General features: G+C 40.4%; 1 protein-coding gene across 1 annotated transcript in view; it reads left to right on the top strand.

Annotated features, from left to right (window-relative positions):
- Window positions 1-22,849, top strand: part of LOC128850242 (A disintegrin and metalloproteinase with thrombospondin motifs 6-like) — a 74,568-nt gene that overhangs the window by 6,336 nt on the left and 45,383 nt on the right. Inside the window, 2 exon segments of the mRNA XM_054053236.1 lie at window positions 18,323-18,468; window positions 21,999-22,062. Of these exon segments, the coding sequence (XP_053909211.1) occupies window positions 18,323-18,468; window positions 21,999-22,062 (210 nt within the window).

Below are 22,849 nucleotides of genomic sequence, written 5' to 3'. Positions count from 1 at the left end.
AAAATAATAAAATATATACAAGTATATGAACCCAATTGAAACATTCCCTATGACTCTGTCACCACTGACACTGCAGGGCAGGTGCAGGGAAAGTCCCAGACTGGACACAGCAGCAGGCAGAAGCTGGACGCTGGAACTGGAGTCAGGAACAGACAGGTGAGGTCCTCCCTGAATGTCAGCCATCGAAGAAAAGAGGTTGACCCTCATGATCCCTAAGATTTTATACCAAGTGTAATGTGTATGTCAGGTTGGTCATCTTTGGATCACCTGTCCTGTCTGCCTCTTTTGCAGGTGGAAATCCTTGCCACCAAGGCTAGGATGGTCTTGATTTACACAGAAATAAGTGTGAGCAATGGCCTCTACATACCAATGCCCCGTTACCTTGGTAATAAATATCAGGCTTATCACTCCTAGAGGCAGCCACTGTCTTGAAAACTGTATTGGTAACTTTTAGAAACTGAAGTCACTCAGGCTTAGCCAGAAAGTTAGAGAATTTGTTCTGCTTTAGCCCAAACCAGAACATTCCAACCCTTATTCCATACCATTTACATCATGCTCAGGTCACCATTGCCTACATATACATATGCATATACATATACATATACATATACATATACATATACATATACATATACATATAAAATACTAATCTATGTTTTATCTACAGAAAAGTTCATTAAGTTCATGACTGTGGGTCTCCATCTATGATAGCAGTCTCTCGGGGCAAGAGGAATGGTGTGAGGATTCATCATGGTTCATGCCCACAGGTTAGAGAGGACAACCTCAAGGAGGTTATTGGGTGCCACATGATGAAGTTAGTTCATTATCCTGAAAGCAAATAAACACTGTTAGCATTATGTAGCAATTAATATAGTACAGTTTAAAACTGCATATTCTAACCCAGAATCAGATTCCCTTGAGGTACACATTGGACTTCACCATCCTTCAGCATTACCCATCAACTGTGTCCAGGCCCTTGAGCAAAAGCAACCCCACAAATGGGTTTGCTTTTGCCTGAGGCAGGAGACACCCAAACAGTTTTCCCCAATAAATTCCTTTCTTGCAGCACAGGGACTTTATCCCCTTCTAATGTATGTAGAAGGTCTGACTGAGCAGGACCAGCTCAATTAGTAGAAACTCTGGTGTTAACTCACCAGATAGCTTCTGCCAAATGCTTATCCCAGGTTTTAAATGTGCCATTGATACTGAAAATGCTGGCAAATAAACATTCTAAGACTCATTTTTGAGTTTTAGAAAGTAAGCATTATTTATTGCAGCACTGGATGCATGGAGGAATGATTACATCAATCATGTGTAACAAGACAGAATATATTTCCCATCTACATGCATATGTATAACATTGCCCAGAAATCTAATGCATATTCTGTTACTTCCAAGGACTACTTTTAATGTTATTATGTTGAGGGAGGGGAGCCCCGGAGTCAATGAACGAGTCCTCCCAGAGGTGTGAATCATTGCTCGTTTATTGTAACATCTGAGGGTCTATTTATACAGATTATCGGAGTGCATGTTTCCATGGAATCAGAATATTTACAACATATTCTAATCGTAAAGTCACACTGTTGAACTACGCACCCGGTTCCCATGCCTGGTTCTGACTTTATCAAGCCAGCCTCCTCATTCTCATGAGATAGCAAAGCTCTCAGAAAACATCACAACCTTGAAGCCTTATACTAAGGCTTTGTATCTAAGAACTGACTATAGGCCTTTGTGTCTAAACATTGATACTTTAGCACATTCCTTTCTACTGATCGTCATAGGCAGGGTTGTGCAAGCAGGCTTCTAGGATTACAGCATGTCCAGTTTGTTCCAATATATTTCCTACATTATTATGAACTTCACAACAGCCAAATCTCCACGAATTGGTATCAGTTCTCTGTCTGACCTTACATTGTTTAGATAGAGACTATAAACACACAGAAATGATCACAGAAGACACATCTGTTCAGCACATATCATACTTAACATAAGATGCTAACATTTCTCAAGAGAACAGTGCCTGAAAAAGAACACACTGTTTGAAAACAAGTTGTCTGAAAAACATGCCGGCTGGCTGTAACTTTCAAAAATACAGTTACTTAAATGAGACTGAGCTGAAGTTAGAAAACTGCTTCTACTTTGGCTCAAACCAGAATATTCCACTTTTGCAACAGTAACGACTTCTTGCATCACCATGTGTATTTTCAAATGTATTATGTGTTTTTAATAGTCCATTATATCACTCAGTCTTTCCTGAGGCTGGTGCATGACATATTGAATGCATAATATATCAAATGGATATATCGGTAATATGATATATCCATTTGATACCATGTTTGATACCCAGGTGCCTATGAGACTGTTTTTGAAATAAGTCCCATTGTCTGACTCATTTTTTTTCTGGAGTGCCATGCCTCCATAAAACTTGCTTTTCAAGGCCCAGGACAGTGTTAGGGGCAGTGGCATGGGGCACAGCATATGTTTCCAGCCATCTGGTGTTTGTTTCCACCATTGTAAGCACATAATGCTCACCCTGGTGAGTTTGAGGGAGTGTGATATAGTCAGTTTGCCAGGCCTCCTCATATTTATATTTCAGCCATTGTCCCCCATGCCACAAAGGGTTTAACTGCTTCACAGTTGTGGATAACCTACGCAATAGCATCCGTGGTTAAATCCACCCCATGCCCATTTGTATGCTGCACCCCTTCCTTGATGACCTGAAGCGTCATGAGCCCACCAGGCTAGAAATAATTCACCTTTATGTTGACAAAGCAAATCTGTTTGGAACACTTTAGCAGCCTTGTCCACTTGCTGGTTGTTTTGATGTTCCTCAGTGGCTCAACTCTTGGGTACATGAGCATCCACATGTTGTACATTTATGTCTAGTTTCTCTAGCTGGGCTGCAATATCTCTCCACAATGTGGCAGTCCAAATGGATTTACCTCTGCACTGCCAGTTGTTCCGTTTCCATTGCTTTAACCATCCCCACAAAGCATTTGCTACCATTCATGAGTCTGTACAGAGATAAAGTACTGGCCACTTTTCTTGTTCAGCAATGTCTAAAGCCACCTGGATGGCTTCCACCTCTGCAAATTGTCTCAATTCACCTTTTTCTTCAGTCATCTCTGACTCGTCATGTAGGACTCCATACAGCAGCTTTCCATCTTTGGTGATTCCCTACAAGACAGCAGGATCCATCAGTGAACAGGGCATACTGTTTCTCATTTTCTGGTAGCTGATTGTATGGTGGGGCTTCTTCAGCACGTGTCACCATCTCCTCTGGTGTCATTCCAAAGTCTTTGCCTTTCAGCCAGTTCACAATCAATTCTAAGATTCCTGGACGATTAGGGCTTCCTATGCAGGCTCAATGTGTGATTAATGCGATCCACTTACTTCAGGTAGCATTGGTAGCATGACAAGTAGAAGAAACTTTACCCTTGAACACCCAGACCAGTGCTGGTAATCAGGGTGCTAGGAGGAGCTGTGCTTTGGTACCAATCACTTCTGAAGCGGCTTCATATGCTGCCAAGATCTCTTTTTCAGTGGGAGTATAGTTGGCCTCAGAGCCTTTGTATCCTTGACTCCTCGACATTTTTGATGCCTTGTCCTGTTTGGAATGGCCCCAGAGCTCCTGCATGCACAATACCCTGTTTAATTTGATCCAAGGCTTGTTGTTGCTCAGGGCCCTCATTAAAACTGTTTTTCTTTCATGTCACTTCCTAGAGAGGTCTCACAATCTGACTGTAACCAGGAATGTGCATTCTCCAGAAACCCACACCTAGGAAAGCTTGTGTTTCCTTTTTGTTAGTTACTGGGGACATAGCTGTTATTTTGTTGATCCCATCTAATGGGATCTGGCGACACCCATATTGCCATTTAATTCCTAGCAACTGGATCTCTTGTGCAGGTCCCTTGACCTTGCTTCTCTTTATAGCAAAACCAGCTGTCAAAAGTAAGTGGATTATCTTCTCATCCTTCTCAAAGATTTCCTCTGCTGTGGTACCCCATACGATGATGTCATCGATGCATTTCAGGTGTTCTGGAGCTCCACTCTTCTCCAGTGCAGTCTGGATCAGTCCATGGCAAACGGCAGGGCTGGGTTTCCACCCCTGGGGCAGTCATTTCCAGGTGTACTGGATGCCGCTCCAGGAAAAAAGCGAACTGTGGCCTGCACTCTGCTGCTAAAGGAATAGAGAAAAACGCATTAGCAACATCAGTTGTGGCAGATCACCCAGCTGCCTTTGACTCCAGTTCATATTGCAGTTCTGTCATGTCTGGTACAGCAACATGAAGCAGTGGTGTGACCTCATTCAGACCACGATAATCCACTGTGAATCTCCATTTGTCATTAGATTTGTGCACTGGTCATATAGGGTTGCTAAGGTGGTGAAGCACTGGAACAGATTGTCCAGAAAAGTCATGGATGCCCCATCCCTGAAGGTGTTCAAGGATAGGTTGGATGAGGCTTGAGACTGTGATCCAGTGGGAGGTGTCCCTGCCCATGGCAGGGGGGCTGGAACTGGATGATCTTTAAGGTCTCTTCCAACCCAAACCATTCTATGATTCTATGAAAGGGTGAGCAATTTTGGCTGATCATTCCTTGGTTCTCCAGTTGAGGGATCAGCTTGTGGATGGGAGTCATGGTGTGTCAGTATGATATTGTCATTGATGCATCATTCTGTTTGCACCTTTTATCTTCAGCCTTCAGGAATCCCCCAGCAGAAGGGTCCTCTGACAGGCCAGGCAAAGTAGACAGCTGTTTAATATTCTCAGTCTCTACAGTTGCTCTACCAAAGGCCTTTTTGGGTCTTTAAATAGACTCTCTTAAGTCTGTGCCCAGGATGCCCAGAGCATCAGGGCCAGTCACAATGGGGTGCTTTTCCCATTTATTCCCAGTTAGTCTCACTTAGACCTTCACTACAGTCACTTCTTGAGATCCCCCTGTCACTCCACAAATGGTGACGGATTCTGTCCCTTTATAATTCGATGGCAATAGGATGCACTGTGCATCGTATCTACCAAGGCTTTGTATTTTTGTAGTTCTCTCGTGCCAGGCCATGGAGTCCACACAGTCCAATAAACTCAGTTGTCCCTCTCCTCCATCTGGCTGGAGGCAGGGCCCATCTAATTTGGAACACAGTATCCATCAAGGCATGGGTTTATATGGCTCATAGAGGGTTGAGACACATCCTACTTACCCACATCTCATAGATAGCTATTTGAATCCCATCTACCCTGTTTGGAGAGCTGCCCCCTGGAAACTGGAACAGCATTTCTCCTAAAAGAACCTCCATGTGTATTTCCTTTTAACTCACAAACTCATGACTCTAAGACAGAGGCAGGTTTCTTATCCCATTTCCTCATGCCCTCTCCATGATCATGCAGGAAATACTACAGTGTGTGTGTGTGTCATGGTGTGCGCTGTCTCCTTTGGGCAGGTCTTGTAGGAGGACATTTTCTCTTAACGGCTGAGATGCGGGCCCCTGCAGGTGAGGCATAGGATCTATTCTCTATCTGGGACAATTTGTCAAACAATTCATCATATCATATTCAGATCTTTATTCAGATCTCTCAAATCTTTCAGACAGTTTCTCCACAGCTGAGATGCAGGCCACTAAAAGGAAGGAAAACTGTCCCCAAAATCCTGCAGGAGATTAATAAAGTCAGCCACCGGTACCATTCCTCCCACCAAGGTCAATACTGCCAGTGAGTGGTCGTATGCTGGTGGTGCATGCTTCACAACCTTCTGCAAGATAGATACCTGTATTCATCCTTTGCCCAGCTTTGGTGAGACCCTTTGTCACCAATGGAAAGCCCCTGGCCTTATGAATGTGTTTTAAAGCATATTTCTTTTCCAAAATACTTCAATTCACACAATACAGTATCAGGCTTCCACACTAAGTTTGTAAAATGTGTCAGTTTTGTTTTAGCACTTGAGAGAAATAATAGAACTGAAGCAGGAGAGAAAAACAAATTTTCAGTTTGAGAGATGGTGATGTAATGTAGCTAGTAAGCAAATGACTGCTTAGCACTAATTTTCTTACTTTTTTACTACTACAGCAATTCATTATGGTGAAAATCCTGTCATTAGAGCAGAACAGACATATTTTTATTTGCAAGGATTTAAACTTACATTTCTGCAATTATATGTCTTTTAGAGTAGGTATGGAGTTTAATTTACAGGTTTGGTGCATTTAAAGATTTAGATCCGATGCTGTAATCTAATCCATTGAGGGGTCCATTCTCCAGAGAGAATCATCAAAGGTAATAAGAGGTTTTAAACACTGTTCCCTTGACTCTCTGTTTACAGGATCACAGTTTACAGATCAACATTTACACTATTGGAATCTATGGAAATATCACCATCATATGCAATAAGCTGATGTCAAATGCTAAACTTCCCACTGCTTGTTTAACTAAAGTTCCTATTTGAAGTTGGGTCCAAACAATACAGAAAGATCAGATTGCATTTGAGTTATTTCCATATCGGAATTGTTAACATGTACTCCTCATACACGCAAAATACAACACTGAAATATTTAGATTCAAAAGAATGTAGGATACTTTCCCAACTTCTGCTATTAGAAAATATATATGCTTGCAGTGATTAAAACTAATTAAATTAAAGGGGCAAGTACATTATTTTATATGCCAGAACCATATGTGTGATATTTTAAAGGTAGATTTTAACTGAGTTGGGGTGTGTGGGGAGTGTGGGGTGTGTTTTATGTGCCAGTGAATCACATTAAATGCATTGGGATTAGTAACTGAATATCAATTTTTTTCCTGTATTTACCTGCTTATTGCATTAGTTACTGTTTGCATTCTTCTGAATTGGTTGACAATTGTTTGTTTCTTTGTTTTTCCAAAGGGTTTGTTGCAGTATTTCAAATAAATTAATAAAATAGGGTTAAAATGAGAACATAAAATGCATGGCTAAAGAGGGCTTTTTGATCTTTTTTTATCTGCAGATGAAAAGCATAGAAAATGGGAGATCTCAAAAAAAGTGTAGAACATTCACTTCTGAAATTATGTTCCTTTGGCAAGGTGCATGGAAAATATTTGGAAAAAAAAAACAGAAGTCCTGGCAAAATTTGTAGGAGTGTTGGAAAAAATTTAAAACGTTGGCATAAGAATTCTTTAAAAATCTTTGCTTATTCACATGTGAAATGAAAGCTAAAAAGCATCTGTATTCTTTTATGCACAATGATTAAATAAAATGGAATAATTTTATTTAGCAAATTACGAAGTTTTCTAAACAAAAGAACTTGGGTCTGCCTTTGGGTTTCTTTGTCATTTGTTCCACTACACTAAAATATCGTAGTTGAAGATGGGCATATTTTGAAAACAAAAAATACCAAAGAAAACAGTGAAAAGAAGAGAATGTTAAAGTTTTCAAAGATTATGATCTTAGTTTTATCATGAATTTTTGAAATATTATTAATTCAATAGAAAACAACCTTGGATCCATAGAAATTTTGTCACTCAAGTAGAGGTAAATTTGAAGATCCTGGAGAATTTTTACCACCATAACTATTTTGTTCACTGAAATTGAAGAAAAGCATGCATGTTAAAGTCCTAATTCTAACAAGACCATCCTAACATTTAGTCACATTGAAATTTAAATGCGTTTTACTTTTATATAAACTGATTGAGCTGCTCATATCTATTATTTTTTATCTTTATTATGGGTGTAACATCTTACTGTTTGTTTATTGCAATCATATTTGTTTCACACCCAGTGCTGTTAAAAGTAAAAACTAGATACATGATATTGTTACTGTGATTTACAGTTAGTAGAATTACTAAATCCTTATGTCCTTTATGTTGAACAGTTCAGACTGTGGTACTTGCCTCAATAATGAGCCTCCCAAGCATGACTTTCTTTATCCAGCTGTGGTCCCAGGTCAGGTGTATGATGCTGATGAACAGTGTTGCTTCCAGTATGGAGCAACATCCTGCCAATTTAAATATGGGGTAAGAAGTCATCCTTATGCTGAGTGCTCTGCTTAGTCATTTGTACATATTCCTTTATAATATAAATCTTTAGTTAGATGCAGTAGTGGGTTACAGATTTCTGATAGCACACTGTCCATTGCCATCATATGTAAGCAAAGGGTACATTTTAATCCTTATGCTGCATCTTTTGCTTGAGTCATTTGTGTGTAGTGTATGCCAAAATGTGGGGGTTACAATGAGCTGGAGAAACATTCTTCAATTTTAGGGGGGAAAACAGGAGCCCAGAACACTTGATCCTGCTCCTTGTAAAGTGTATTACAGAATTTTCCCTGATTTCAGTTAAATGAGATCAAGTCTATGTTGTATTAATCTTGAAACATGAAACCTGCTGTGCTTGCTTTAATTTTTCAACTCAAATCTACATTTTGAAGTTACTTTTGTATGTGTATTCATTTGTCAGGTCTGTTTGGTTTTATTTTTTTTTTCTGACATTGAGTTTATTGTTTCTCACATTGTTCAGATCTCTTTTTGAAAGGAAGAATAATTTGTTATGGGAACAGAGGAACATGAAGCTAGATATCTGAATAGAATACTGAATAGCTAAGTACTAGCAAAGCTTTGGCTGCAAGCACCAGTGTGCAATATTTAAGGTAAAGAAATTTACAGTATAAGTAACCCCCTGCACATTTAGGCCATTATGCAATATATTTATAAATAATACTTAAAATTATACAGACCAAAGTATGTAGTTAAAGGATGCATTCTGCTGTGCTTGTTAACAAATATTCAGCTGAGACTAAATTAAATAAACCTTGAAAACATATCTGGTGGTTTAAAAACATATAATTTTAATATTTTAATTATTAGATTATTAAAAAAACCCAACGTAATGATTGAATTTACTCCAGTCACTTTTCTAAAGTCTAGCTAAAAAGAAAGTCCACTTTTAATAACCCAGGGGTGATAAATACAACATTATTCTTGAGATGCCTCTTTGGCATATTGCATTGTGCAAAGAATTTAAAAGCTATATGTAGTGGGCCAACTAGCTCACTGGATCTTCTATTCCTGATCTATCATCAAACCTCTTTTGGCCTTTGTTGTTCCTCTTTAAGTTCTTACTTTCCACCATCGTTCTTTAAGGGCTCTGTTTCCTGTCATTACATCTAAGGCATACCCTTTTTTTTCCTTACAAATTCTCACCACACACACCATTTATTTTCAGACTAAGGTAATCTGCGAGTATTCATTCCATGATTTATAAGACAGCCTTTGGAGATATACTGCATTTTAAATTAAACTGGAAAGTTAATAATGTGCAAACCCTGGCTTTTCCAAGTGTATATTGGGGCTTTTTTTCTCTCTTCAAACTGTTAAACTATGTCATCATTGTTGTGATGATCACACAGCACAGTACACTTCTGTTCTTAAATCAGTTTCCAAAACACAGACAACTGGAAGTAATGAAGATGTAGGTAATCTTGGCTTTATATGTTCTTCTTTCTTTTTGGTTTAAAGTTTTTGTTGGGATTCCTTATAGTTACAAAAAAGAGTTTAACACTTAATTGAGACAATAGTTAAAAGAAGTTAAGTCTTCGTGTGACATTACCAGTTCACTGAATTGATACAGTGTATTGTATTCCATCAGTAAGCCATCAGTATGTGTATGACTTATAAGCATTTCTGAAAAATCCCTCTATTTTTAATAGTGAGATTCAGACTGTATATATTACTGTAGAACTCTGGTAACATCTGTTTTCCAACATGGGATTTAGTGACCCAGAAGTAAATAAATTCTAAAACAAAGGGAAATCTCAGAGAAAAATGCTTGCCTTTTTCTCTTGCTCGTGTTCTTTACCAATTTGTGATGGCAAGACATGACAAGATAAACAGTCGAACTCTCAAATCAAAGGCAAAAAAAATAAAGGTCTCTTTTGGACTTCGATATAGCTGTCGAAATAGTTGGTGTTTTTAAAGTAACTTGGAAAATCTTCATGTTCTTTTTTCTTTGGAATTTTATACTTATGTCTTACTATCCTTTAGAAAACATACCTCTTTCAACCATCTAGCTTTCATGTTCATCCGTATTCATCGTCTTTTTTCCCACATTTCCTCATACATTCCCTATGTATTTTTATTTTAAACTTTTTGTTGGTTTTGATCATAAATTAGAATTTTGCACATTTAAGTTCATGAAGCCTTTCTCACTTATGAACTTGAAGTTAAATACCTGGAGTGGGGACTGAATGGTTAAGGCATCAGAACTAAAGTACAAAAGGGACTACAAGGATCTGCCTTTCTGTGCGTGTGTTTACTGACAAGGAGCCAATTTGACCTTGAAAGGAACTCTTTGGTAGCTGTACTGATACTGTTGTGAGTACTAGACCTAAATAAACTTTTTAGTCAGTTATGGACAAAATTGTTCCAGCATTGTGGCTATTGGTCAGATTTCCCTATATTGTTCAGCATATTAAGTCAGACAAGAACTCAGAGATGTGTTAGCTAAAAACCTAAGACTACATGTTTGCAAGAAGACAATGATTCTTCTAATGTCACATGTGCATTGTTCTTTATACTGTACTTACCACTATCTTTGATACAGGGACAATTTTAGAGAATTTAAGTGAAGAAACAGATACTTTGAATAAAGAACTGAGAGGCAATGCCTTAAGATACTTATAATATTTTTGGTTTAGGGTATACTCTCAGATTCAGGAGAATGTTAAATTTATGATTTCCAGTGAGCCAAATTGTAATGGTGGAAATTTCACTGTATAATACTGATGTATAGCTTTTTCTTTAAGGCAATACATGCTTTCAAGGATATTACTGGATTCACTGCAGTGGGAGATTTTGGGTTTATTAGGAACAGTGCTAGTTCCTGTTCTTTTATGTAGGTAATAGATATGCTACATCTTCTAAAGTGATGCAGTGTGAATTCTCTGCTGATTGTCAGGTGTGGCTCAGTTCTTCTTTGCTCTGTTTGTGTGCCAGTTCCTCTGAAAGTTCAGAAACTTTTTCAATGCTTTTATTTAGGTGAGTGTAAAGAGAACTTTTGTTCATTTACTCCTTACCTCCTTAACCTTTGAGCATCTGCCTAATAACAGTTGGCTGTCTCTGGATTAACTCAGGAAAGAATTGCAGACTTGACTTTAAATTTCTGGTTTATGAGTTTAAATAATACCTGGAATATACATAATTTACAGATTTTTGTGGTTCAAAATAATGATTTGATGTAGAGATAGTCCCCACATTTTTAGGACAGAGGCTAAAACCTCAGACATTTTAATAGCAGTTAATACTTTATGCATATATAGCTGTGATGCTTTTTATGATCTATGAAACTGTTGACAGCTAGCATGGATTTCAGAGATAGTGCCTAACAATTCTTTGGTATTGTTTTTGCATTGAAATGCAAAACCATCGTTGGTGTCAGTAAATACTTTGAGTAGAGGGATAAGGGGACAAAGTTTCCTTTCCTTTGCATACATGATTTCTCTGAAATCAGCAGGGCCAATCTATTCATATCTTACACTAGAGTTTAACACATCAGGTAATGTATTTTAGCTGATGACAGGTAACTGTCTTTGTCATTGTTTTATGTTTGCAATTAAGTTCTCCAGTTATTTTGCCAACATAAATAGCTTAAAACTCAATTACCAGTTTTTATTCACATTTTGTTAGTGTATTTTGGAGGACAGATAGAGTTCAAGGTATGAACTTACTACATATAGAGAGGCAGAAGGAAGATATATTTTCAAGATAAGGAATCCTCCTTCTGCTTTCAGTAGCTCCCTTGCACCATTTGGGTCTAGAAAGCTTTTAATGAATTATGAGGAGTGGCCATTAAGTTAATTACCATTAATAGAAAGTTGCTGGGAAAGCATCAACTACAGAAATACAGGACGTGCAGTCGTCATACCTTCACTGCTTCCTAGTTTCCCACATGCCAGTTCAGAGACAGAATAGTGTAACTGAATTAGTAATGAGCAAAACAAAACAGCATCTTGGCCAGTTAACTTTTAAATCTAGGAGAGCAAACAAATTGCTATACACAACAGTTCTACAATATTTCTTAAAAAATAAATTTCAGGCAAAATAGCCTGAATTACAATTGACCCTTGTAATCAGGTGATTCAAATTTTAATGTTAGTGAATTAAACTGTCATTGCTTTAATGAAAGACTGATGTGATTTACTCCAGTTAAATAGAGTAATTTAGCTTTATGTAGGGCTTTTATAGGAAGATGGAAGCAGATTCTGAAAGCTGTTTTTTTTAAAAAGGAAAGCTAGAAAAACCATGGGTGTGCATCTTTGCATCAGAAATACCAGTTCTTTTCTGTTCCTTCACCTGTTGATACTATGACTAGGATTGTGCATTCAATTGAATCTGTACATAGTGCTTAGCAACTCACTGAAAAGTGACTTTTCTTCCCTGGCTTCATATTTCATACCGTGGTTAAGTCACGTTAAACTTGATGTTTGTTAGCAGAGTATAAGTAGTTCAATCACATTGATTTATTACACACTGCTCACACACTGGTGTTAAGGTTTCAAGTTTTCTTGTGTAAGGACTTACAGGATCATGTTGTAATTAAAAACATTTGATATACTTTCAGCTTTATTCTTAAAGTGAATTTCTTTCCCTTTTCTTTTGTAAGATTAAGAGGTGTATAGCCATGGTAAATCCTAGAAGTTTTCCCCTTTCTGAATCCTAAAGTGATTTTAAATCCTTTCTGTGTCTTTTTTTAAACAAGTTCCCATAGTCCCCTTTCTTCTTTCATAGGACTGTCTTGTCTCCAAACCCCCTTTCACTTTCTTTCTCTCTCTCTTTCTCTTTTTTTTTTTCTCTCAAGAGACATAGATATAACACTAATGTACCTGGAAAGTTGTTTAAAAAAAGTGCAAGCCAATGATCAGTGCGGGAAGAGTGCATTAGGTGACTGTAGAAGCAATAATGAGATTGAAATAAAGATGAGATAGATCGCATGGGTTTGAAATAAGATGCTACTTGGAGGTGATTGACCTTGTGGGGCTTCTGTAGTTTCCATAAGGTTCACATAAGCACTCAACATTTAGCAAAGAACACTGGTAACATATGGTGAAGAATTTCCTCCTTATGTCTAGTCTAAATCTTCCCCCCTCCGATTTATAGCCATCCCCCCTCGTCTTATCACTATGTGTCCTTGTAAAAACTCCCTCCCTAGCTTTCTTGTAGGCCCCCTTCAGGTACTGGAAGGTCGCTATAAGGTCTTCTTGGAGCCTTCTCTTCTCCAGGCTGAACAGCCCCAACTCCGTCAGCCTGTCCTCGTAGGGAAGGTGCTCCAGCCCTCTGATCATCTTTGTAGCCCTCCTCTGGGCTACAGTTCCATATACTTCTTGTGTTGGAGATTCCAGAAATGGACACAGGACTCCAGATGCAGTCTCACAAGAGAGGAGTAGAGGGGCAGTATTACCTCCCTCAACCTGCTGGCCATGCTTCTTTTGATGCAGCCCAGGACACGTTTGGTCTTCTGGGCTGCAAGCACACATTGACAGCTCATGTCAAGCTTCTCATCGACCAGCACTCCCAAGTTCTTCCCCACAGGGCTGCTCTCAATCATATCATCCCCCATCCTGTACTGAAACTGCACATTGTCCTGACCCAGGAGTAGGACCTTGCACTCGGCCTTGTTCACACAGACCCACTTCTCCAGCTTGTCCAGGTCCCTCTGGATGACATCCCGTCCTTCTGGTGTGGCAACTGCACCACTCAGCTTGGTATCATCTGCAGACTTGCTGAGCGTGCACTCAATCTCGCTGTCTATATCATTGATGAAGATATTAAACAGCACTTGTCGCAGTATAGACCCCTGAGGGACACCACTTGTCACGGATCTCCATCTGGACATCAAGCCGTTGACCACTACTCTCTGAATGTGACTATCCAACCAGCTTCTCATCTACCAAACAGTCCACCCATCAAATCTCTCTCTCTCTCCAATTTAGAGAGAAGGATGTTGTGGAGGACCATGTCAAAAGCTTTACGGAAGTCCAGATAGATCACATACATTGTTTTACCCATGTCCACTGCTGTGGTTACCCCATCATAGAAAGCCACTAGGTTGGTCAGGCAGGACTTGCCCCTGGTGAAGTCATGCTGGCTGCCATTAATCACCTCCCTGTCCTCCATGTGCTTTAGCATGTCTTCTAGGAGGATCCGTTCCATGATCTTCCCAGGCACAGAGGTGAGGCTGACAGGTCAGTAGTTCCCAGGGTCATCTTTTCTACCCTTTTTAAAAATGGGCACACTGTTACCCTTCTTCCAGTCACCAGGGACTTCTCCTGACTGCCATGACTTTTCAAATATCATGGAGAGTGATTTGGCAACCACATCAGCTAATTCCCTCAGGGCTCTGGGATGCATCTCATCAGGTCCCATAGACTTATAAATGTTCAGGTTCCTCAGATGTTCATGAACCTGATTCTCCTCTACAATGGGAGGGACTTTATCCCCCTGGTCACCATCTTGTGGTCCTATGACCCAGGAGGGGTGAGGAGAATGGTTGTCAGTGAAGACTTAGGCAAAATGTTGTTGAGTACCTCTGCCTTCTCCTCATCTGTTGATATGAGGTCACCATTTTTGTTCATCAGTGGGGATACGCTTTCTTTAACCTTCCTTTTCTGGCTGACCTATCTGTAGAAGCCCTTCTTGTTAGTCTTTGCATTCCTTGCCAAGTTCAGCTCCAGCAGCGCCATGGCCTTCCTGACCCCATCTCTACACAACCAGGCAGCATCCCTAGATTTTTCTCAGGTTCCCCGTCTGAGCTTGCACTGCCTGTGCAGTTCCCTCTTGCTCTTCAGTTTAACCAGCAGGTCTCGACTCAGCCACACTGGTCTCTTCCCTTCGCTGCCCGATTTCCTACATATGGGGACTGAGCGCTCTTGTGTTTTATGGAAAGCATCCTTAAATATTTGCCAGCTCTTTTCCACTCCCTAGTCCCTGAGGACCATGTTCCAGGGGGTCCTACTGAATAACTCCTTAGAATCATAGAATCACTAGGTTGGAAGGGACCCACTGGGTCATCGAGTCCAACCATTCCTAACACTCCCTAAACCATGCCCCTCAGCACCTTGTCCACCCGTCCCTTAAACACTTCCAGGGAAGGTGACTCAACCATCTCCCTCAGCAGCCTATTCCAGTGCCCAATGACCCTTTCCGTGAAAAATTTTTTCTGATGTCCAGCCTGAACCTCCCCTGGCAGAGCTTAAGGCCATTCCCCCTTGTCCTGTCCCCTGTCACTTGGGAGAAGAGGCCATCTCCCTCCTCTCTACAACCTCCTTTCAGGTAGTTGTAGAGAGTAATAAGGTCTCCCCTCAGCCTCCTCTTCTCAAGGCTAAAAAACCCCAGCTCTCCCAGCCGCTCCTCATAAGAATTGTTCTCCAGCCCCCTCACCAGTTTCATTGCTCTTCTCTGGACACACTCCAGAGCCTCAACATCCTTCTTGTGGTGAGGGGCCCAGAAGAGAACACAGTATTCCAGGTGCGGTCTCACCAGTGCCGAGTACAGGGACAGAATAACCTCCCTGGACCTGCTGTTCATGCCATTTCTGATACAAGCCAAGATGCCATTGGCCTTCTTGGCCACCTGGGCACACTGCTGGCTCATGTTCAGTTGGCTGTCAACCAACACCTCCAGGTCCTTCTCCTCTAGGCAGCTTTCCAGCCAGACTTCTCCTAGTCTGTAGCACTGCATAGGGTTGTTGTGCCCCAAGTGCAGGACCCATCATTTGGCCTTGTTAAACCTCATGCCATTGGTCTCAGCCCAGCGGTCCTTGAAGAGCTGGAAGTCTGATTTCCTGAAATTTAGGATCCTGACTACACTTCTTACCTGCCCCATATCCCTCAGGACCTTGAACTTCACCAGCGCGTGATCACTACAGCCCACGCTGCCTCAGATCTTGATGTTCCCAATGAGCTCATTGGTGAACATCAGGTCCAGTATTGCATTCTTTTGGACAGAGGTGTCTTTTAGCTGGATTAAGAAATTATCTTCAATGAACTCCAGGAGTCTCCTGGATTGCCTACAGCTTGTCGTGTCACTTTTCCAGCAGATGTCAGCGTGGTTGAAGTCCCCCAGTAGGATGAGAGCTTGTGAGCGTGAAGCCTCCTGTAGCTGGAGGAAGAAGGCTTCATCAGTAGGCTCCCCTTGATCAGGTGGCCTGTAGTAGACACCAATCACAAGGTTCCTTTTGTTTCCTAGGTCTTTCACTCTCACCCATAAGCTTTCAACCTGTTCGTGGCTACTCTTCAAAGACAGCTCTTCACACTCTCTCCATTTCCTGATATAGACGGCAATGACTCCACCCCTCCTTCCCAGCCTGTCCCTCTGAACAGCCTGTTGCCATTGATAGCCACGCTCCAGTCATGGGATTTGTCCCAACAAGTGTCAGTGATGGCAACCAGATCATTGCTTTCTAGTAGCACGGCAGCTTCCAACTCCTCCTATTTGTTGCCCAAGTTTCGTGTGTTTGTGTAGAGGCAATTCAGCTGGGCTTCTTATTAGAAGACCCCCTAATTTCCTTGCTGGCACCTACTAACTCAGGAGCCTCCGCTCATCTCCACAGGACTTCAGCTGTGCTGCAGCATCCCCAGCATGCCTGGGGGCAGCAGGTGGAGGGCTCATACCAGCACCCCATCCCTCCAAGCATTGTGTGTCCTCCTGCAGCTTGTCACAGGCATGCCTGATATTATCCCCCTCTCCCTTCACATCTATTTGAAAGCCCTGTCAATGAGCCCTGCAAGCTCCTGAGCAAAGACCCTCCTCCCCCTTTGAGAAAGGTGGCTCCCATCTGACACCTGTAAACCTGATGCCGTGTAGGCCATCCTATTGTCAAAAAACCTGAAGCTGTTACGGTGACACCAGCCACGGAGTCATATATTAATAGACTGGGCCTGTCTGTTCCTTCCAGAGTCACCGCCCATAACTGTAAGGAGGGAGGAAAAAATCACCTGGGCCCCAGATTCCCTCACTAGTTGTCCCAAGGCCCTGAAGTCTCTTTCGATCACCCTTGGACTACGTACTGCAGCTTTGTCACCTCCCATGTGGAAGAGCAATAACGGGTAGTAGTCTGAGGGCCATACCAGAATGGGGAGTTTCCTAGCGATATTCCTAACCCAGGATAAACCTTCCTTTCCAAAGTATAACTCGATGAAATCTTGTGTCCTTGTTTTTTTTCTGAAGAAGGGTGTGGTGGGTTGACCCTGGCTGGCAGCTACACCCCCATCGAGTCATTTGAGAGAAAAACGCATGGATTGAGATGGAGACAGTTTAGTAAGTGAAAGGAAAAGAAAGAAAATGTAAAAAAAAAAATGCGATGCAAAGGTAATCAGTCACCACTCACTGTCTCCCACCAAAAGACTGATGCCCAGCCAGTCTCTGAGCAATGGCTGCTTTGGAAATACCCCAGTTTTATTGCTGAGCATGATGTTATAGGGAATGGGATATCCCTTTGGTCAGTTGAGGTATGTTATCTGCGCTGGTCACAAACCTAAAACGCAACACCATACTGGCTGCTATGAGGAAGACTTTCCCAACCAGATCTGGTAGAAAAGGCAATGCATTTTGACCTTGAGATTTAAAATCATCTACTTTATATATTTTCTGTATACACACGAATGCTAGTTTTTTGTTTTTTCTAACTCATAAAAGATGAGGTTTATCAACAGAAATGTGCTGGATTGCATGAATAAAGTACACATGTTCATTCTCTCCCTGAACAAATGGCCAGTCACAATTTTATAGTGATTTTCTGTACTATGACTAATGCCTTAGCACTACTTTTATTATGTCTGTAGAGTTAGTATAAATAAAGTGCTGCAACAAATTCTTATGCCATTGTAACCTAGTCCATATTTTCTTTTTTAAAATGTAAGATAATACTTTCTTAAAAATACTGTCGGGGAGAATTTTTAATTTTGCACAATGAAGCCCCTATGTGAATCCTAAGTAGAGGGTGTTTTACTAAACTAATCTTAGAAATGCATCTTAGTGTTTAAAAGACTGTAAGCTACTTGCAGTTCCTTTAATGTAAAACATTAAGGAGGATGTATGAAGAAAAAAAGAAAATATTTTAAGATTGCTTTAATTTCCAGTGTGAGTTAGGGACCTTTAATTCAGGACTTAGTGAAGACAGTTAACAAATCACACACACCCTCACCAATGTCTAAACATGGCTAGAAAAAGTAAAATATTAGTCTTGTTATCTATAGAGAGAATGGTAATGCCTATAACTGTCATTGCCTAACCTTAATATTTTTCTGTCCTGATAACTCTGTCAAGCCTGGAAGCTAATTTTATTGGGGTTTTCTGTGAAATCTTTCAGTGGTGTTATCAGGGAGAGTGCATACCTTTTGGCACTTGGCCCCAGAGCATAGATGGGGGCTGGGGTCCATGGTCGATATGGGGAGAGTGCAGCAGGATCTGCGGAGGAAGAGTCTCCTCATCTATAAGACATTGTGACAGTCCAGCGTAAGTAGCTAAAGTAAGCCAGAGCCAACAAAAAGACATACTTGGAAATTATTCAGAACTGTGATTTCACATATTATCTCCAAAAATGTTTTACTAGTTTGCCAACATTTGTATTCAATATAGCAGAAACAGCAACAATTTAACAGTAGCAGATCACTAGAGATACTTTTAACGTTTTTTAATGTATCTATTATGTAAGTACTGTATAGATAGCTGAATTTATATTTAGTAGTAAACAGAACTGTTTTCTTTCTGCAACTTAATGTTCATGCAAAATACAATTAAATTATGCCTTAGATAGATTTCTTTCTTAAGACATTATCTGATGCTTACCTAGGATATAAAGTAACTATTTCCAGTTACTTATTGAAAAGCAACACAGTATTTCTAAGATTTTGCATACAACTGTGCCGCGGTTAAGAGACGGGACGCAGCTTGATGCAAGCAAATGTCATCTTTATTGCGCAGCTAACATATATTTATACTACTAGTTACAGATAATTAAGGCTCATACATATTGCAAAAAGCAAGCTCATTATTGGCTACATCGTTAAAGGCCAACTCCTCCTTAAGATACATTTTTGTGATTTCTTGTACTTCTTTATCTATATCCTGTTGTTCTATAACGGCTATGCTCAAGGGTACTGTGGCCTTGCTTATAAGGATTCTACAAAGAAACTAGTGAGAAACTAGAGGCTGCCTACGCGTCAAAGTTCTTATCTCACTCCTTCCCAGGGCCTGTGGCCGACAAGTTCCAGCACATCCCCCTTAAACAATCTTTCTCTACTTTGGGTTTTTCCACTGCCTGTCAGACCCTGTCACAGAATCACAGAATCACAAGGTTGGAAAGGACCCATTGGATCATCGAGTCCAACCATTCCTAACACTCCCTAAACCATGTCCCTCAGCACTTCATCCACCCGTTCCTTAAACACCTCCAGGGAAGGCGACTCGACCCCCTCCCTGGGCAGCTGTTCCAGTACCCAATGACTCTTACTGTGAAGAATTTTTTTCTGATATCCAACCTGAACCTCCCCTGACGGAGCTTCAGGCCATTCCCTCTTGTCCTGTCCCCTGTCACTTGGGAGAAGAGGCCAGCTCCCACCTCTCCACAACCTCCTTTCAGGTAGTTGTAGAAAGTAATAAGGTCTCCCCTCAGCCTCCTCTTCTCCAGGCTAAACAACCCCAGCTCTCTCAGCCGCTCCTTGTAAGACTTGTTCTCCAGCCCCCTCACCAGCTTTGTTGCTCTTCTCTGGACACGCTCCAGAGCCTCAACATACTTCTTGTGGTGAGGGGTCCAGAACTGAACACAGTATTCGAGGTGCAGTCTCACCAGTGCCAAGTACAGGGACAGAATAACCTGAACGAGTACAGAGGGAGAATAACCTCCCTGGACCTGCTGGTGACCCCATTTCTGATACAAGCCAAGATGCCATTGGCCTTCTTGGCCACCTGGGCACACTGCTGGCTCATGTTCAGTTGGCTGTCAACCAGCACCCCCAGGTCCTTCTCTTCCGTGCAGCTCTCCAGCCATTCTTCCCCCAGTCTGTAGTGCTGCATAGGGTTGTTGTGCCCCAAGTGCAGGACCCGGCATTTGGCCTTGTTAAACCTCATGCCATTGGTCTCGGCCCAGCAGTCCAGCCTGTTCAGATCCCTTTGCAGAGCCCCCCTACCCTCCAGCAGATGGACACTTCCTCCCAGCTTAGTGTCATCTACAAACTTGCTGTGCTACACAACTGCTTTCATATAAACCATAATTAATATTATGTTGCATACAATATATTTATATGCTATCACGTCCAACACTTAGTTGTGACTTCCCACTGACTCTTGAATCAATTCAGCAACTTCTCTCCCTGCCACTACTTCCTATTGGTCCATCTACACTCCCTCAAGAAGGGCAAACTTCTCCACTACAGCTTGGTCTGTTGTGTCTATCTGCGCTGGTACTTTGATCTGTCTACTTTCCAGTGTCCTGAGCACTGTTCCAGAGAAGATCTGTCAGGTAAGTGCTCCTCTCTCTGTCACTAGCACTTCTCAGATGAGGAACACTTACTTATTTCCATTATTGTTCTTTGCTGAATGAATCACTGCCCTTTTTCTGTTGCTGCTTGCCCTGTTCCAATTACCTCATCACAGCTATAGGTCTTAGCAGAAGGATGGTTTTATTACTCCATACTTTGTTCTTGTCATGTCCCATAATCTCTATTTCCATTACCATTTTTAATACCACTTTTTCTTGAAAGCACAAAGCTTTTATGCTTATTCCATGAAAATCCATTCTGTGACTTTTGTCCCTCCTTTCTTGTCTTCTCCTCTCTACACACTTCATTTTTTTGTTGCTTGTACTCATGTTTTGCAGTCTAGGCTGTACTTCAGCTTTCCACTGTGCTCTGCAAGACAGACAGCATTATGTCACACTACTACTGTTTAAGGGGGGGTCTATTCACCTCCTATCATTAGCAATAACTATCAATAAAATCTAGCAAATATAACTACTTACTGAATGAATTCAAAAGCAAAAATTATCCATAATAATTGATAGCAATTCAGACTACGTTACCGAGAGTTTAATAAATTAAATATTTTTTTTTCACAGCAGCATGTAAAAATGCTAGTGAAATGTTTGTTTGGATCATGAGTAATTTCCTAAGATTTTTTAGCTATTGTTGTCACCATGTTGAAATATATTTCACCAGTTGGTGAAATATATGCTGAAAGATGATTTAATTTTAAATGTTTACCAGTGCAGTAAACAAATGCAATATTTTTTAAAAATTTCTTGTGTGTGTCTCTGTATTATGAAAAAGTTCCCTTTAGTTCATTAATTAACTTGAGTTTCTCGGATAGTGTTGCCTGGTTAAATATCTGTAATGCGAAAAATAGTATTGGTTTTCTTTTTAGTTAATTGTAAATTCTTTTATTTTTTATTATAAAACAAACACTAAGGTGTTTTTTTTTCCATTTCTCTCTTAAGATATGAGCTAAAGATCTAATGCCTAATTAATCTTCCATTTAAGTCATTGTTAGTTCAATATTTTACCTCTGTGGAAGATAGTTAAGGTTCTTGAACAATTTGAGAATTTAAGAACAATGTCCTAATCGCACTAATAGAAACCTGCTTACTCTGGAGTTTCCCGAGATTTAGTACTGTTTAATTCAAATCAGATTCTTGAACTAGAAAATGCAGTCTTTGCTGCTGGCTCCAGTATTCAGCAGACAGTGTTTCTTCATTTTGTCGTACTTTCAAGTGTAATATGAGAAGATTAAAAAAAAAGTATCATGTAGGTTGTTTACACATTTCTCATTCTAGTTTTACAAAGCAAGCATATATTAAAACCAATGCCTTTTTAGTATATTCAAAATACAATTAAACTGTATTGCTTGGGATCTATGCAAACTAGATGAACGCTATATGAGTGAAGATTTTCAAGTACCCAGTGTTGTTTTGTATCTGCTCCAATTCAGGTCAGTGCTACAATTCTTATTAAATAAAACATTTATTCACCTTAAAACTCTATGTACTTCAGGCCTTCAGGCAGAGGCAAATATTGTCTTGGAGTAAGGAAGCAATATTGCTCCTGTAATACTGATGTAAGTAAATTTAGTTCCACTGTAAAAGTACAATCTCAACTTGTCTGGTTTTCATTTCAGCAGCAATGTATCCATTTTTTCCTAGTTCAGAAAAGCTTTGAAATTGGCATTTTATTTTGGCAAACAGTTTTGTTGGGCACCTCTATATTGCAAGCACCCTGCATTTTCTGCTAAATGTTGGGATCCCTATCGCAATGTGATGCCCAGCTGGTGCCTTCACATTAAGGCTTTGAGTGAGTTCAACTTGAGCATCCACGTGAATAAGGAGCATTCCACATCAGACCAAAGGTCATTCTAGCCCAGTGTCTTGTCTTCCAGCAGTGGCAAATAACAGGTGCTTAGGGAAAAAGTATACATTTTTGGCTTCCAAGGAACGACTTCTCCATGGATATACTATATGAGTTTCAGGAAGCTGGATGTTAAAAGATTTCTTGAACTCCACATCATATCTGTACCATGTTGCTTAACTGCCACAAATGGAAGTATCCTCCATGAATTCACTTTTAAACCCTCTTACCTTTTTTATACCTTTATAACTTCTAGTGCTAATGTGTTACACAATCCTTTCATACATCCTGTGAAAATGTATTTCTTCTGGTGTGTTTTAAATCTACTGTTTTGCAATTAGGTATCCATTGGTTCTTGTGTTACTATAATTATCATGCAGTTTCATTTTAGAGCTGAGCTCATCAAATAATGAAGTACCACTGAGGGGGTGGGACAGTGTATAAAGGTATAAAATCAAATTATGAACCAAAATTACAAATTCAACTAAGTAAAAAATTTT

The sequence above is a fragment of the Cuculus canorus genome, chromosome W, assembly GCF_017976375.1.
Source record: "Cuculus canorus isolate bCucCan1 chromosome W, bCucCan1.pri, whole genome shotgun sequence".
Classification (NCBI taxonomy): domain Eukaryota; kingdom Metazoa; phylum Chordata; class Aves; order Cuculiformes; family Cuculidae; genus Cuculus; species Cuculus canorus.
This window is presented reverse-complemented; position numbering and strand designations above follow the sequence as displayed.